The sequence below is a fragment of the Leopardus geoffroyi genome, chromosome C2 (assembly GCF_018350155.1).
Source record: "Leopardus geoffroyi isolate Oge1 chromosome C2, O.geoffroyi_Oge1_pat1.0, whole genome shotgun sequence".
Taxonomy (NCBI): Eukaryota; Metazoa; Chordata; class Mammalia; order Carnivora; family Felidae; genus Leopardus; species Leopardus geoffroyi.
Window position 1 is genome coordinate 75971259 of NC_059333.1, and position 17187 is coordinate 75988445.

The following is a 17187-nucleotide window of genomic DNA, read 5'->3' on the forward strand; positions in this document are numbered from 1 at the left end:
GGAGTGCTGTTGTGCCTTCTTTTTTCCAAGTAACCCATGAAACACAGCTCCAGCTGAGGCATAACAACTCAGGTGTATAGGCACATAAACCATTTTCCTCACACATGTATTTGTCATTGAGTCAATATTCCTGTTCCCAATCTAAGCCTCTTCATGGTATATCAAAAGTCCCTGGACTCTCTATGACAAGTGCCTGCTTTTTTTGTATGAGAGATGCATCTGGGCCAATACTTATAATCACATATACATCAAACAGTATTGACACCAGTCATTTGGGGTTAGTAATTTGTGTCCAGCTGACCAAGGCCCCCCTCTCTTGACAGGATCGGACTTCTAACCAGTCTTCACCCGGGAGTATTGTGAGTCAAAGCAAGTGTATCGATTCTCTCATTGGCAGATAGAATAGGTGGTCTTGTGTCCGCAGGTCCCCAGGACTTTTCCTTGGCATGAGAAGTGGGTATGGTATAGTAAGGTCCAAGTGACTCCCTGCCCTGATCTGGTTATGTGAATACATGGGTCACATGATGAGGAATCTAGGTCTACAGAAGGGGTCCAGATTAGAAGCAATCAATACCAATGAAGCATCCCATCCACAAAGGGAAAGTGAGTGCTAACAGAAACCTCTCACCACACTTCCAGCTAGCCAGGGCAGCCTCTGCCAATCCTATGGGGAAAGTAGAGCAAGAATCACAATGATAGTGAGAACAAGGGGTGACAGTGCATCACAGTAAGGAAACAGATATAGAAAATAAGGACAGTCTATTTGTTCCACTGGACTGTCGATTCCTCAAGCTTCTGTGTAGATTAGTCAGCTTCCGGAGTGACTAAAGCAGGGCTGCAGTCTCCCAGAGTCTCTGGAGTTGTAGATTGCTTCTTCTGTAAGGTCAGCTTGCATGGATCAGGAATGCACTCCCAGTTTCAAGATGCCAACTTCACTCTGCTATGTGAATCCAGGGACCCGCCTCGGCTACCTTTACTGCAATAGGGGTGGACAAAATGACAGTGAACAGGCCCCTCCAGAGGGGTTTTAAGGGTTGGACATTCCTTTCCTTCACTCATACAGCATCTCCTGGTTTAAATGGGTGAGGGTCTGTGGTCACACTCACAGGTGATTGCTCCCTAACCTAGTGGTGTAAGGTGGTTAGGGTAGAGCCAAGGGCCCACATCTGTTGCCTTAGGGTTAGGTTGCCTATATCATTTAGATTCCCCCTTATGCCCCCAATAATGGGGGGGAAGGGTACCCATAAAGGATTTCATAAGGGAAGAACCCCATCTGCTTAGTGGGGCTATACCTGATTCTTAACAAGGCGATTGGCAACACCTGGTCCCAGTGTAGGTGGGTTTCCTGACATAGTTTACTTAACTGCAACCTCAGGGTTTGGTTCATTTGTTCCACCTTCCCAGAGCTCTGGGGTTGGTATGCCATGTGTAACTTCCAGGTGATCTTTAACCCCTTTGTCACCAGCCGCACCACCTCAGTCACCAATGCTTGCCTATTACCTGATCCCCTAGTGATAGGGATCCCAAATTGAGGAATGCTTTCTTTTAGAAGTCAGGCCACTTCATGTGCCTTTTTCTGTGTGAGTAGGGAAGGTTTCCACCCAGCCGGAGAAAGTGCACGCAAAGACCAACAGATATTTACAGCCTCGTACCCGGGGAAGCTTAGTGAATTCCACCATCATATTTTCAAGTGGGACTCCCCCGACATTCTGCACCCCAGGGGTGACCTTGGGTCTCTGATGTGGGTTATTCCAGGCACATGTTTCACTTTGCCCACTTACAACTCAGGCTATTCTGGAGAGTAAAGGGATGTAGAAATGTTGCCTCAGTGTAGTTTCAAGAGCTGTCTGGCCAATATGGGTTTCCTGATGGAACTGCTTGACAAAAGCTGGGGCCAGGGCCTCAGGAATTGCTACTCGGCCATCTTCAAATTTCCATCATTCACCAGGGAGGTAGCTTCCATTTTCAGTCTTAAACCAGGTACTCTCATGTTGTGAGTAATTAGGATCCCATTCTGCCAATGGACTAGGGAACAGTGCAGAAGTTAAAGCCGCTGATTCTGCTGTTCCTTTGGAGGCTGCAAGCTTTGCTTCTTGGTCTGCCAAGGTCTTGGTCTGCATGGTCATACCATGAAGCTGTGGTATCTCCCCTTTGATGTCCCCAACAATGCATGACTGACACTCTTTTAGGGGCCTACACAGCATGTAAGAGTTCGAAGATTTCCATATGTTATGTCTTTTCCTCCTGAGTTTATTATATCCTTGTCTTTATATAAAGTCCCGTGTATGTGGAGAGTGGTGAAGGCATACTTAGAGTCTGTGTATATATTAACATGTATCCCTGCCACCACTTGAGGCAGGGCTTGAGTTAGCTCAATGAGCTCTGCCTTCTGTGTCAAAGTCCCCTTTGGCAGGGGTTTGGCCTCAATGATAGAATTCAGGGTCACCACGGAGTACCCTGCAAGGCATTCTCCCTCTTTCACAAAACTGCTGCCGTTTGGTGAAATAGTGCCAGGGTTCTTGAGGGGCTGTTCCCTTAAGTCTGGTCAGCTGGAGAACACCTCACCTATGACTTCAATGCAGTCATGGTTGACCTGGCCCAGCAGGCAGTAGGGTTGCAGGGTTTAGGGTCCACACTACTTCTAGGTGAATGTGCAGGTTCTCACATAGCACTTCCTGATATCTGATCATCTGGGTGTTCGTTAGCCAGTATTGTCCCTTATACTCCATTAATGTCAATTCTGAATTTGGCACTTGGACTGTCAATTCTTGTCCCATAGTTAACTTGTCAGCCTCAGACACTGAGAGGGCCATAGCTGCAAGTGCCTGTAGGCAGGGTGGCCAGCCTTGAGCAACAGAGTCAAGCTGCTTGAAGAGATATGCCACTGGGTGATGCCATGACCCCAACATTTGGGGTAGGACTCTTACCACAATGCCAGTATGTTCATGAACGTACAAGAAGGACTTGTACGTGTCTGGGAGCCCCAGACCAAGTGTGTTGGTGAGGGCCCATTTGATATCTGCAAAGGCCCTTTGCTGTACTTGCTCCCATAACAGAGGTTCCTGCTCTCTACACTTTGTGGCCTCATAAAGGGGTTTTGCCAAGACCGAGAAGTTAGGTATCCAGATTCTACAGAAACCTGTGGCCCCAAGAAACTCCCAAACCTGATGTCGGGCCCATAGGACTGGGATCGAATAAATAGCCTGTTTTTGTCTCTGGGCCGAGTTGGTGCTACCTCTGGGAGAGGTGAAAGCCAAGGTACTTGACTTTCTTTTGACAGATTTGGACCTTTTTCCTTGAGACCTTATAGCCAGTCTCCCATTGGAGGGTAGGGAGCTGCCGAGTTCCTTCCATGCAATCCTCCTGGGACCTTCCAGCCAGCAGTAAATCATCTATGTACTGAAGCAAGACACAGCCATGTTGATCCACTGGGAAGGCTCTTAGCTCTGAGGCTAATGCAGTGCTGAAAATAGTTGGGGAGCTTTTGAACCTCTGAGGCAATCTGGTCCAAGTCAACTGGCCCTTGTCACCTTTTTCAGGATTCTCACACTGGAAGGCGAAGATCGGTTGACTCTGGAGGGCCAGGCAGATGCAGAAGAAAGCATCTTTGAGGTGTAGGAATGTGAAGAAGGCACTTTTGGTGGGGATAAGACCCAAGAGAATGTATGGGTTTGGGACAATCAGGTGCAGGGTGATGGCAGTCTGGTCTATTGTGCACAGGTCTTTGACCAGCTGATGGTTATTGGTGCCTGGCTTCTGGATTGGTAGGAGAGATGTGTTCCAAGGTGACCAACAGGGTTGGAGGATCCGCTATTTTAGAAGTCTCTCCAGGTGCTTCTGTATCCCCATCTGTGCCTTAAAAGGGATGAAATATTGTTTTTGGCTGATGGGCCCTGCCCCCTAACTTTAGTTCTGCAATTACGGGAGGTATGTTCTGGGCCAGTCCTGGTGGATTGTCCTCAGCCCACACCCCTGGTACTCTGAAGGGCAGCTCAGGTCCCTGTTGTGGCTCCTCCATGAGAATGTAGAAACAACATTCTTCCTCTTGGAGAATTGTGAGAGTCATAATCTTTGCTTCCGGCTTTCATGGGGTCAGAGCAGCTTGTCTGTGGGAGTTGAAATTTTTCTGGGCCTGCTTCTTTCCTAATGGGTCCCAGCCCGTTAAAGCCATGGAGCAGTCAGAGAGGTACAGGAATTCATAGATGACTTCACGGCCACATAAATTTCATCACCAAGGCAGCAGGAAAAGACAGCGTGTCCGATTGCCCATGACTCCCACAATGGTAACTTGTCTCTGTGAGAGGGGGTCCACAGGTTGGGACACCACTGAATGTTCCACCCCAGTATCTACCATGAAGTTGATGAGTTAGCCCCCCACATTCATTTGGATCATAGGTTCTTGGGGGCCTAACAAAATAGAGCTCAGTCTGTCCTAGTCCTCCTCATAGTCCTTGGTGGTTGTTTGTCCCACAAAATCATCTTTGGGGGCCCCATGAGGTCATGATGCTGGTTGGTACCAGCCCTGGACCACATGGCCTCTTTCTTTCTGTTTGGGACCCCACTGAGAATTACCCAGCCACAGGGGGCGCTCATTTTTCCAGTGGCCCTCCTGATGACAATGAACACACTGATTCCATCCTAACTTTGGTCCTTGGCAAGATGATCTTCCCCACCATTCCTCTTTTAGGCCCCGGCCCAGTCCCTGCAGGGCATCTTTCCAGGAGCGTTCTGACTATTCCACCAAGGCAGCAGCTAACAAATCTGACTTTTTCCACATCTTCTGGCATTCTTCCCTCCATGCTGCCTGGTCATGGTTGACAAACACTTTAGTTGCTACTTCTAGCAACTGACTGACCTTCATGCTGGCAAAACCCTCTAGCTTTTGCAGCTTGCACTGGATGTCCCCCCTCCTTGGGCCTGACCTATGGAATCTGCCTTGAATATCCACTGGTTAATGGGTGCCTCTGGATCAAAAGGGGTGTAGAGATGAAATGCCTCACATAGTCTCTCATAGAACTGGCTTGGGCTCTCTTTGGGTCCCTCGAGCACTTCTGATGTTTTACTCATATTTACGGCCTTTTCTTCCTTTCCTTCTTGCCATTTAGAAGGGCTTCTTGATACTGTTCAGTCCTTGCAAGCCCTCCATCTACATTTGAGTCATTTGGGTCCCATTTGGGGTCCTACCCAGGGAAGTGAGCCTGAGCATAAGCTTGGGTTTTCTAGCATCCCAGCCGGGATATTCTCCTCTAACCATTTTAGGACTGCCTGGGTAATTTGGTGATGCTCCTCCATGTCGAAGAGGGTCGGGAGGAGTTGGTGGCAGTCCGTCAAGGCAGGTTTATGGGTTTCAATTATGGACTGCATTAGTTCAATCATAGCTTGGGGCTTCTCCATATAAGAGGGAATATGGTGCTTCCAATTTAGAAGTTATATAGTGTTAAAGGGCTGGCTTCCTCAGATCTGGTCTTCCTGATCATAATAGATAGGTCCCCTAGTTTCCTTCAGTGAAATCTGTAGGGGTCTCTGGTGTTGCTGCAGGGAGGGACTATCTCCGCTGGTCTGACCTTCTAATTGCTTTCTGGGATGAGTGTATGAGGTTAGGGATGGTGGTCGGGGCAAGCCGTCACATCCTGAGAAACCGGTGTTGCTAGAGGTGGCAAGGCCTTGGAACTAAAGACAGGCTCTGGTGGGATTTCAGCAACCAGGGCAGCTGGAGGTGCAAGTGGCAGTGAGGGGTACAGTGGGGCATATGGCTGTGGAGGCTCCTCAGGCTCTCCTGACAGAATGGGTTTTTCAGTTTTTGGCCAGCATTTGGAGGAAGCCATGACATGAGCCATTATAACTACAGTTCTCTTCAATGCAGACTTTTAGCCAAGGCAGCCAGGATAGAACCAGGTCTTGCCAATAGTCGATGTAAGGGAATTTGTCAGGGTGGCCTGGATCCTCCACAGTGACCCTGAACACTCAGCTATTTCCTTATCAAGTGAGCCCTCAGTGTGCCAGCCCACCCTGTATGATGGCCAATAAATTTCACAGAATGTCTGGAGCTTTCTGGGGGTTAATTTTACACCATAATCTTCTGAATATCCCTTTTTGAAATTTCTTAACATACACTTTAGGAGAATCAGTTTACTCTGCTTTCCTCCCCCTAACAGACAACTATCATTCACAAGAGAAGAAAAAGGGGGAAGGGAGGGACAAATTTGGAGAGGACGTACACTCATTTCATCTATTTCTTGTCAATCTCCTCTTGGAGATATTTCAGGCACCTCTTAGTATTGGTAGGTTCAGTATCAAGCCCTGACCCAGCTCAGACTCCTGAGGAAGTCTGACACCACCCTAAGCCATATGAGGTTGCCAGGGAACCACGGATTGGGATTCAACACTCGATTCGGCCCACTGGTCAGGTCAGAAACTTTCCACTGTCTGTCTCATTCACACACAGTCACATAGTGACTCCAGCCTGCTGCCCAGTGCCAGTCACCCTGGAGTTGTGGTTTTGTTCCTTATGGAGCTATCAGGCAAATCTGGGAGGTGATCAGGATTCCCTTCTGCCACTTAGGGGCAGGTCTACCAAAACAAACCTGGGTTCTTACCAGTCTGATGGGTGGCTCCGTGAGCTGGTTCCTGGGCCTCACTAGGTTCCTTTGTGCATCCAGGGCCCCTGCCCCAGCCTGCCGGGAGGGGCTAGGCTCCTATGGATCAAGCAGTCTGCTGGTGCTAGGCGAGGTCACCTCTCCAGGTGCTCCAAGGTTTGTGCCCCAGTGACAAGGGAGGTGAAACACTGTCTCTGCCTCCCAGATGAGCCCCCACGAAATGTAGCAGTGAGTCACACACAGAGTCAGGACACCGAGGCTTTTCTTTCCATGAAGCAACTTTATTCATGCCAGCACCAGTTCAGTGGGCTAGGAACCAAAAGCCTGAGCCCTGAGTGGAGCAGGGGTTGCTTTTTGTATAATTCTTGCTTCCTTGTCTCCCATATGTGGTAACATACAGTCTGAATGGGTGGTCTATGTTACAGAGTTGTGAGGAATATCGTGCACGTGCACCTTGTCTTGAGGTTTTCACCACATTCCTTAGGGAGGGGCTTTACCACATTTTAAAATTTTAAGTTAATATACAGTTTTCCCAAATGAAAAATCCACAAAAACAGTCCCCATTTTATGTCACTTCATCAATATTTAACAGGCATTAATATTTATTTTTAAATGTTAATTTAATTTCATTCCATCAATATTTAGTAAATAAATTATTTATTACATGTTCTAGGTACTCAACACATTAAAAAATGAAAGTTATAGTACCTAAATTTGTAGATAAAGGGGCTTACAATCTCTTGGAGAAGATATATGTGTGCAGGCAGAATAAAGTAAGTTTTATATTAGAGGAACTATAGTGTTCAGAAAAAAATTTCCTCGAGAGAGCATTGTGGCATTTGTGGTAGGTCTGAAAGAATGTGTGGGATTTTTAAAGTTAGAGATGTGTTCAGGTGATGGAAGTGAGAACACCTATTTGGAATTGTGCCCCATTTCAGTAATGAATTTTCATTAATAAGCAAACGGTACTTCCTTGAAATTTTCCAGTATTAACTATCTTGGATTGACTGATTTCAAAATTCTCACAATAAATAACTCATGCTTGGCTATGATAAAGTAGAAATATTTTCCTTCTCTGTGACTCAGAGAGCTTACGTTTAAGTTTTTCTTATAGATGACAAACTTTGCATTTATTCAAAACCACTTGTTTTAAGGGCTGTTAGAAGAGAATGGAAAATGCCTGATTGTAGCAGCAAATCTTGAAGTATTCTTTCTTTGAAGATTGGGGTCTGGGGGTGGGAAGGTTGGAGAAAAATGCCTGGAAGTGCTAATCATCAACCAGATATCAGCAGGTTTTATCAGAAAAGTCCTACAAAAGTAACATCATTCATTGCCTGTTGAGTCTGTTAAGATAAGATGTACCTACATTAAATGCCCTGTAACTAATAGTGATGTGATGAAACATAGGTCAGAGGTGGAGGTATATAGAGTCTGAATTCTGGGTGCTGTTCTTTTCTAAGCAGAGTTTGTTCTTTAGTGGAGGCAGTACCTATTAAGCGTGGCTAGAAAGTAAAGTAGTAGCATTTATTAAGCACTGGACGTTGTATATTTCAATGAGAGTTATCTCCTTCCCTTCAGCTCAAGTTTCTTAAAGTATATGAAGCTTTTACTGAGTGCTTGCTTCTTACCCTCAAAACACAGATGAATTTACCCATTCTTTGTAACTTTACTGAACTCTGCAGTATTACCAGTACACTTATAGTTTACATATCTCTCTTCCTTGACTAGCTTTGTAGGGAAAGGAGTTAATTTTAGTTTCTAAATACTTGTGGGGAGTGTGGGTGGATGAGTGAATGGGTTAAATGTTATTTGGAAACTTTACAATGTTTTCCCAGTGACAATGACCTTGTTTTGAACCCCTACCTCAACATTTAAAAAAAAATTAATTTAATATAGTTTTATTTCAGTTCCCTCCCTGGTGGTAAATATCGGTCTTTTAAAAGTGGAGTTTTTTTTCCCAATAGAAAAATTAGCAAATAACAGGAGCGGCAATTTCTTGCAAAAATATGAGCTTTTAAATGAAAATAATGTTCAAATGTCCTTATAATTAGAGATATGCAGATGAAGACAACATTTCAAAAAAACTGACAAAAATAAAAAAGGAGGACAATACATTCTGTTGGTGAGGCTGTGGGGAAATAGGCATTCTCATATATTGCTGGTAAGAATCCAAATTCATGCAAGACTTTTGAAGGAAACTTGTCAATACCTAACAAAACTAGTATACACTTATTTTTTGACTCAGCATTCCCGTTTCTAAGAATCATACTGTTTCAAAGAAATGGTCATGGGGGAAAAAAAGAGGAAAACTGAGAAAAAGACTCTTAACTATAGAGGATAAATGGGTGGTTACCAGTAGGGAGGTGGGTGGGAGGATGGGTTAAATGGATGATGGGGATTATGGAGTGCACTTGTGATGAGCACTGGGTGATGTATATAAGTATGGAATCACTAAATTATACACCTGAAACTAATAATATTACACTGTATATTAACTAAATGGAATGTAAATAAAAACCAAAGAAAAAAAGAATCACATTGTTGCAAGAATCTACCTGCTGACAATATGAAAATATGCAAGTGTTTATTGCAGTATTGTTGATAATAGCAAAATATCGGAACTAACTTGAAGTTCACTATACATGGAAGAATCTACTCAGTTGTGCAAAGGAAGCATAGAAAAGATAACCCGGAAATTAAAGGGGCCAGTTACCTATAGGGAATGGATGGGAAAGGAGTGGAAAGAAGGGGAAGTGAGAACAGGAGGGATGAGACAGTGACATTTATGGGAGCATGCATTTTTTGTAAATTTTTGACTCTTAGAACCATACCAATGTTTTACATACTCAAATGAGAAAGAAATAATTAATTTTGATTAAATAATTAAGATCAGCCAGCATAGAACACAAATGATGACAAATGAACCTAACTGGATTACAAATGATTGACTAACCCATACTGAAAAGGATGGCGAAGAAAAGAACTAACCTATGTCATTTTGGGAAATAATATTTTGACTGGATATTGTAAGGCTAAAGACAAAAACAACTGTGCATAAATACAGTACTTCAGTGATGAATCCATTTCTCACAGGAATATTGGTTAGGAATTCTGTAACTACTTTAAGTGTATTCCAGATTTGAATAAATAAGTGAATATGTTATAAATAATAAAAGGTCTTTCACTGTCAGATAAAGAAGTTGCAAATAAGGAAGAGGCAAAGAGTAAAACAAAACTTGTGTTTGGTTGGATATAAGTTTAGTGATTGCTATCTTTATCTCTATTTCTATCCTGTCTCTATCTCTACACCTATCTGTAGATATCTACCTATTATATACCTACATATAGATGCATCTACATATAAATATATCCACATATAGATATTTCTACCCATTTATAGAGAGAAATAGATATTTCAACAAATATGATGTAGGAGTTTGTACATACATATATTTCCTGGCTCTCTCCACCAAGAGAGCCTAGGAGCAATGAACATCCCAGTAACAATGAGCACACTTAGCACCTGGATTTTGGTTTCTAAACACTATTTTCCAATAAAAAGAACTAGGGCTTATTAGAGAATTAGTTGATTACTGAGCTGGGGCAGGAAAAATAAAAAATAAACCTGGAACATCTTGTGGTGCCAGAAAATTAAGGAATTCCTCAATAAAAAGATGTAGGAGCCAACCAGAAGGACCTCCCAATAGCTAAAGCTGGGACAATTTGAGCCACAAAATAATGATAGTATTGAATTATGACCCATAGAATTAATATCCATGAGGCCATACTGATATAAATAAATAATTGAATAAACAAATAAGAAGAGGAGGAGGTACAGATCTCACAGAAGAACTCCCATTTGTATAGAAGGAATGAGGAAAATACAAAGTCACTGTGTAATGCTATGCAATTACACAGTGCAATGATAATTGCTATAAGCAAGATCCACCAAATCAATGGATGAAAGTTTGAGGAGAAACAGGGTACAAACATAGCCTCAAAGTTTCTTCTCAAGAGATTTATCAACTATAAAAAATTTAAAAAGTAGCTTTATAGCGTAGAAACTTAGCAGACACTACCTTAACCAAGCGATTCATATTGTATCACTAGTTGATATCATGTAGCCCCTGATAATGATGAATTGAGAAGGAAAGAACATAGCTAATGTGACCTTCATGCCAAAATGAATAACCTTATACTAATCATTAAGAAGTATCAGACAAACCCAAATTGAAAGAAATTCCACAAAAATATTTGACTAATATTAATATAAGTGTCAAAGTCCTGAAAGGCAAAAAGTCCTGAGAGACTGTCATAAATAAAAGGAGACTAAGAAGACACAACTAAATGCAAGTGGATCTTAGTTGGATCTTGGAGGATGGGGTGGGGGGAAACTAGTAAAATTTCAGAAAAGTTTGCAGTTTATGTAATAGCATGGTACTGGTGTGAATTTTCAGCTGTGATAATTGTACACTGGTTATGTGAGTTATTAACATTAGAAGAAGTTAGGTGAAGAGCATACATGAACTCTATAATCTTACAACTTTTCTAGAAGTTCAAATTTATTTCAAAATTAAATTTTGGAGAAGAACAACAACAAACAAAAAAGAACAAGAGGAAGAAAATAACAAAAATAAAAACCCCAATGTATGTCATCTTTTAAAAATACAGTAAAACCTTGGTTTGTGAGCATAATTTGTTCCCGAAACATGCTTGTAGTCCAAAGCACTCATATATCGAAGCTAATTTCAAGAACGATTGGCTCAGTTGTGATCACATGATGTTTGGCATCGTGTATTATTTGCATAACATGACATTGCTCATTTATCAAGTTAGAATTTATTATAAATGTTTGCTCATCTTGCAGAACACTCGCAGAACAAGTTCCTCGCAATCCAAGATTTTACTATAGTTAAACGTATTTGGGCCATGCATGTCAGTAATAAAGTAAGCTAGCTGCTAGTGACTGTTTTTGCCACATTATGTAATAAGGTTGATTCTACCAAGAAAATACTATATACTGGGTGGCTTAAATGATGAACATTTATTTCTCACAGTTCTGGAGGCTGGGAATTCCAAGATCAGGGCCACCAGTATATCTGGTGTCGGGTGAGGACCCACATCCTAGTGCATATGTGGCTGTCTTCTCACTGTGTCCTCACATGGTCAAAGGGGAGAGAGAGCGCCCCACAGCATTTTTATAAGGGCACTAATCTTATTCATGAAGGTAAAGCCTCCCAAAGCCTCCACTTCCCAATTTTTGGGGGTTAGGATTTCAAAATATGAATTTGGGGGGAATGCAAACATTTAATGTGTGGTAATTGCCTATCAAAATTGGACTTGAAGGTATTTCTAAGACGTGAGATACAGGCCTGGTAGTCAATGGACTGTACATGTAACAAAGACCAAAAGTACTATGTTAGCTATCATGCTGGTCTTTAAGTTTCTGTGTTGGTTTGGCTTCTCTGTGAAAATAAAGTTGCTTTCCGTTCAATAGACATTTTGCCATTAATATACTCATTAAAACTTTTGGGGCCTGGCAAAATTCTGAATATGTTATTACTAACTCAGTGTAGTCTTCCAAGCAGATAAATATACTGATTAATTGCACAGCTGATGCCAAGAGTCAATAGATTCCTATTTAATATGAACAAAAAATATCTCAGATAAATGACCACTTAAAAATCTCAGAACTCCCACAAATATGAATTCCTACAAACTATGAGTAAATAACTATAGAAAGGAAAAATTTAGATACTAAGAATTTAAAGAAGTTCACCTATCATTATGTACCAGATTTTCCAGTCCTTCTCAGAAAGTGATAAATTATTTCATTTTGAAACCACACTAGTGAGTCACTTGCCAGAGCTGGCCCAAAGTCAATAAGAAAATAGAGAGAATGCCTAACTTTAAAAATCTTAATTAGAAGCAGATAACATAATTTAAAATTTGGTCATTATGTAGTAATATATCTTGAATTTAAAATAAAAAATATGATTGCAAGTAAAAAATTTGATTTTGGCTTACATAATAATAATACATAGAGAATGTGGAAGTTTTTCTGAAACTAAAATGTGCCACTTTCCTACCATCCATTGTGCTCATGACTACTCCTCTTTGTTTTTGTTTTGTCCTGTTTTTGGATGTTATGGTACATGCAGAAATGAGTTCTCCTTAAGTACTGCCCAAGGTACTTTTAGGAAGACTAAAATATGTGCTTAACTTGAACCTGATGTCACCTTAGGAGTTACTTTAACAAACATGTAAATCAAAGAGCAGATAAGGGGAGGAATCTTTATTTAAAAAACAAACAAACAAACAAACAAACAAACAAAAACCCTAAGTCTAAGTAATAAAGCTCCAGTGATCCATTCCCTTTTGTACTTACTTTGATCAAAAGTCCATAATATATACTAGGAAAATATTTTGCGTTAAAATGTTATGTGCTCTCTTTGGTTTAATCTGAACTCATCTGAGAGTTCCATAACAACAACAACAAAAATCTATAAATGTGATCCCAGGTTTGTTTTTTCAAATACTGTGATGATCCCTTTTCTTTGCGATGAATACACTTGACCACAAGAACCACTGTCATTTAAACAAGACAGCAGCAGGCCATTTGAATACGAACTGTAATGGAGTTCGCTTTCCTGCCTTGCCTTCTAAGAGTTTGCAATTCTCTTGAGGAGAGGGAAGATTCACAAGTAAACTCTTCATATCATCAAATAGAAGAGCCACTATGTGTGACCATTAAGGAGCACCTAGAACCCTTGGTGGTGATCACCCAGTGGTGATAGAGCCTCTTCTTGCAAAGATGATAGAATATCTAAAGCACTGTCACATTTCCCCTCACTGAATTCTTGCAACAGCCTTGCCTGGAAGGGAGAGAGGCTCATAAATAAGGAAATTGGTGCTCCAGAGGTCAGGTGCCTTCTAAAATCACACATGGACCTGCTCACTCTGCTCAAGTTCCTTGAGGCTTATGCTAAACTGTTACTACATTTCAAGGAATAGCATTTCCCTCAAAGTAAAGAAATAGCTCTCGGCATTGGGTTCCAGAGCAGGAGAGCTCTACGGGAAAACTCTCTGCCTCTGCCTGTGCGGCATGAAGGGATATTTTTAGATGTTTTCCTTTTGTTAATTGCCTCTCCCTCCATGGGGAATTTCTATGGGCAGAATCCCCAGATGGGCCAAGTTACTCACTAATTCCCGAAGAGACTGGAAAGACAAAGGCCATGGCCCAGGTTGCCTGGGGCTTTAGAACTTCCCCAGTGATAACAATGCTGTGGCTTTAGCAAGATCTTCAAGGACCTCGGAGCCCACAGAGCTTTGGTGATCCCACTGAACAATGCGGCTAAGAGGTGACTAGAAGGAAGGCCTGGATGTATCCTCTTAAGTTTTGGAACCACCCCAAATGACCTTGCTAGAGCTCTATTATGAAATGAGTTTAGAGAATGTGGAGCCAGCAGTGGCTATTAGCTCAAAAGGCCCTCCAGATGTCCTGGCTTTCATCCATCATCTTTGAGAGGAAAAAGGAAGAGGCTTTTGAATGAGTATTTCTCCAGGGAACTTCAACCTTAAGCTTCAACCTTTAGGGAACATCACAGGAACTGTAAATCAGGTTTAGCCTAGAGAAAAGAAAGAAGAAAGGGGTGATGAAAACCATTCTTACTCCTTTGCAGGGAAGAGGTAACCAGCCAGTGGCTTTGGAACAATGGATGGAAAGAAAATGTAGTATGTTTTTGGTTTGATGTCAGGGTAAATCTTCTAACAGGTTTTGTGCAATGAACTATCTGGGGAGTTGGTTGTTCTCTATTATCTGAACCTTTCAAGCAGAAATGCTAATATTGGTATAGACACTGGTGATCCTTGGAAAGTGAAAGCCACCAAAAAACCTACAGGTGAGGGGCTAAGTAATAATTGCTAACACTATTATGACACTTACTTTATATCGTTTTTTTTTAAATCTTCAACAAGATAGATGCTATTATTATCTATAAGGTATATAAGGTAAATGCTATTTATCAACTCTCTTATTGATAAGGAAACTGAGGCACAGAGAGGTTGAGTAATTTGTTCAAGGTCACACAGCTAGAGTAGGAATTTGAACATAGGCTGCCTGTCTCCAGCACCTGAACTGCTCACTGTATTGCTGTGTTCTCTCAGGTCTCTTCTTGCCCTGAGGTTCCAGATACGGTGGTCTGGTCCCATAGCCAACATTCTTTGTATGCTTCACTCACAAGACTTCCAAAGGGGCACTGACGGCCTCTGAGAATAAACAAAGCCAAAGGGGTGGCTGATGAAAAAAAATCGAGACCTGTAGACCCACAGGGAAGCTCACTGGTCATCTTTGGCGTCAGTTCGCCGACTCAACCTACCAGAACATCACACCAAAGCGAAGTGCTGTTGTTTTCAAATTTCCCACCTCATCTGCCTCCCAGTCTGCACCTGTGGCCTTGCCTTCCTTCTGGCCTTCCTCTACCCACCTAGTCACTCCCCTCGCCCTCCGCAGCACTTGCCTCCCCACCCACCTGTGCTAGAGCTTTTTCAGAAGACTGGAGGCCAAGGAGACATCATGAAGTTGCCAGTTCTCTATTCCACACCCTCTTCCCCACTCTGCGCCCAGGGTGGTATGTGACTTACCCAAGGTCACAGAGCCCGGATCAGAAAATCCAGGTGTCCAGACTCCCACAGCCGCGCTGCGCCTAGGCACACTTGCGCTCTCATGGCTCGCACCCAAGAGCTTTCTTTATTCCACATCCCCACCTCCCCAGCACCGCCCCCCCTCCCCCCCCTCCCCCCCCCGCCAGTTCCCTGGAGTCGCTTCTGACGCTCCCGCAGCCTCCAGGGTCCAGCCCTTCCTGCGGGCGCTTCCCTTCCGCCGGATTCCCACGCTGGAGTCACCGTCGGCAGGAGCGCAGCCCGCGGGAGCGCTGCCTTCCGGGCTAGCTCGGCCGGGCCCCGCGGAGCCCCTCTCGGCGCCCCGCAGCCCGGCACTGCTGGGGTACTGAGGCGGGCGGGCGCCCCAGGCTCACCGCCAGACCCAGAGGGCCAGGGCCGGCGCGGGACCCAGTCCTCGTGCCTCCGGGCGCCGGCCCCTGGAAGGGCCACGGAGCCACCGTGACGTCCCCCCGCGTGGCCCGTTCACTCACCCTCCCTCCCTCCCGCAGCCCAGCAGCTTCCTTCGGGAAGTCCCAAAGTATCACGCTCGAGCTTACTGGGGTGTGGCCGAGCCGCCCGTCCCCCGCCCCCCCCCCCCACCCCGGGCTGCCCCCAGCGGAGCGGCACTTCCTCCTCCCTCCCAGCCCGGCCGCGGCGCCCGCCGCGCTCCTGACCAGAGCCCCAGCTCCCTGTCCACCTGGGACGCGCGCACCATGGACTCCGGACCCGGCTGCCGAAGACAGGCGGCCTTTTGGTTGGACAATTAGCGGAGGTGGGCGGGGAGTTGACGAACCCCACACGCGCGCCTCTCCATGAAGATTCTTGAGCTTTCTTTGAAGAAAGGAGTGCATATGCTGCAGTGTCTCTGTGGAAGGAGCCTGAGGTCCAGCAACAGCCTAAGTGGTGAGAAAATGTTCTTTCCTCGGCCTTAAAACGCTGCAGATGCCCCCCACCCCACCCCTTCCTCCCCCTTGGCTCCCTCTGCGCTCGGCCCCCCTCCTTTATTCCGCGCTGTCAGTGGGAGAAGGAAGGCGGTTCCCTAGTGGGGCGAGAGAAAGGCCCCGGCCGCCGGTTTTGTCTTTGGGGGTGTTTTTTCCTAATCCCTGAAGTCATCTGCGCTTTGTAGAACGCTCTAGCTCTCGCTGAGCTCCTGGACTGGAACCGCGGGTCTCTTTTCGAGGGGTGCTTATAAACTGACCTGCTTTCGCACTTCCTCGCGGCTCTCTCCTTGTGACTTGTAAGGGCGGTGTGCGACTTGGAGTTGCTCAGTGTCTCCTCTTAAGAAGTTGCTGATGCGTTCGACAGATGAAGGGACTTTTAAACAGGTGGCTGGCGAGGCAGGTATCTTTTTTTTTTCTTGCCTTGTCGGAGAATTAGACATCTGGCCTTAGTCGGAGAGTAGCTTTGCCCTGGAGACCAAACAATTTCTGTCCTCGGTACTGAAACAGGAGAGTCTCGATTAGCCCTAGGTTTAACCAACCGGGTCCCTCAGGAAAGGCCCAGGGAGGGAAAGAAAGCAAATCAAATCAGACCCTTTTAATGACCTGCAAAATTTAGAATTTAAATGAAAAAAAAAAAAAAAGAGGAAGGAAAGAAGGAAAGAAAGAGAGAAAGAAAGAACGAACTAAGCTAAAATCAAGTAAGTGAAATTCTCTTCTGATGAAGCCCTACAAATGCGGTGCTCTTTCACCACACTTTGATTTGTACATCCCTCTGTCTCTTTTTAAGGTGTAAGTATCCTTTAATGTGATTATGTCTACTAACCTTTCGACTGCTAATCTAGTTTTTGTGTCTTTTGGTTTTCTTTACAAAATGGGGGTGGGGTGTGAGGAGAGAGGACAGGTGCCCTTATTATGTCTAGGCAAGTGTCTATTTGTGAAATAATTTGTTTTGCCCATAAATTGCCAGTAACTTTAATGTTCAACAATTT

The 17187-nt window shown here is 44.0% G+C and overlaps 1 protein-coding gene across 2 annotated transcripts in view; it reads left to right on the forward strand.

Annotated features, from left to right (window-relative positions):
• FGF12 (fibroblast growth factor 12) overlaps positions 1-17187 on the forward strand; it is a 567564-nt gene that overhangs the window by 171949 nt on the left and 378428 nt on the right. Inside the window, exon 1 of one of the 2 annotated variants that reach the window (XM_045502587.1) lies at positions 15966-16160. The exons of the other annotated variant lie outside the window; for it this stretch is intronic. Within the exon in view, the coding sequence (XP_045358543.1) occupies positions 16070-16160 (91 nt within the window). The 5' untranslated portion in view covers positions 15966-16069. Of the gene's footprint in view, positions 1-15965; positions 16161-17187 lie in introns of those variants that run through there. 2 annotated transcript variants of the gene reach the window in all.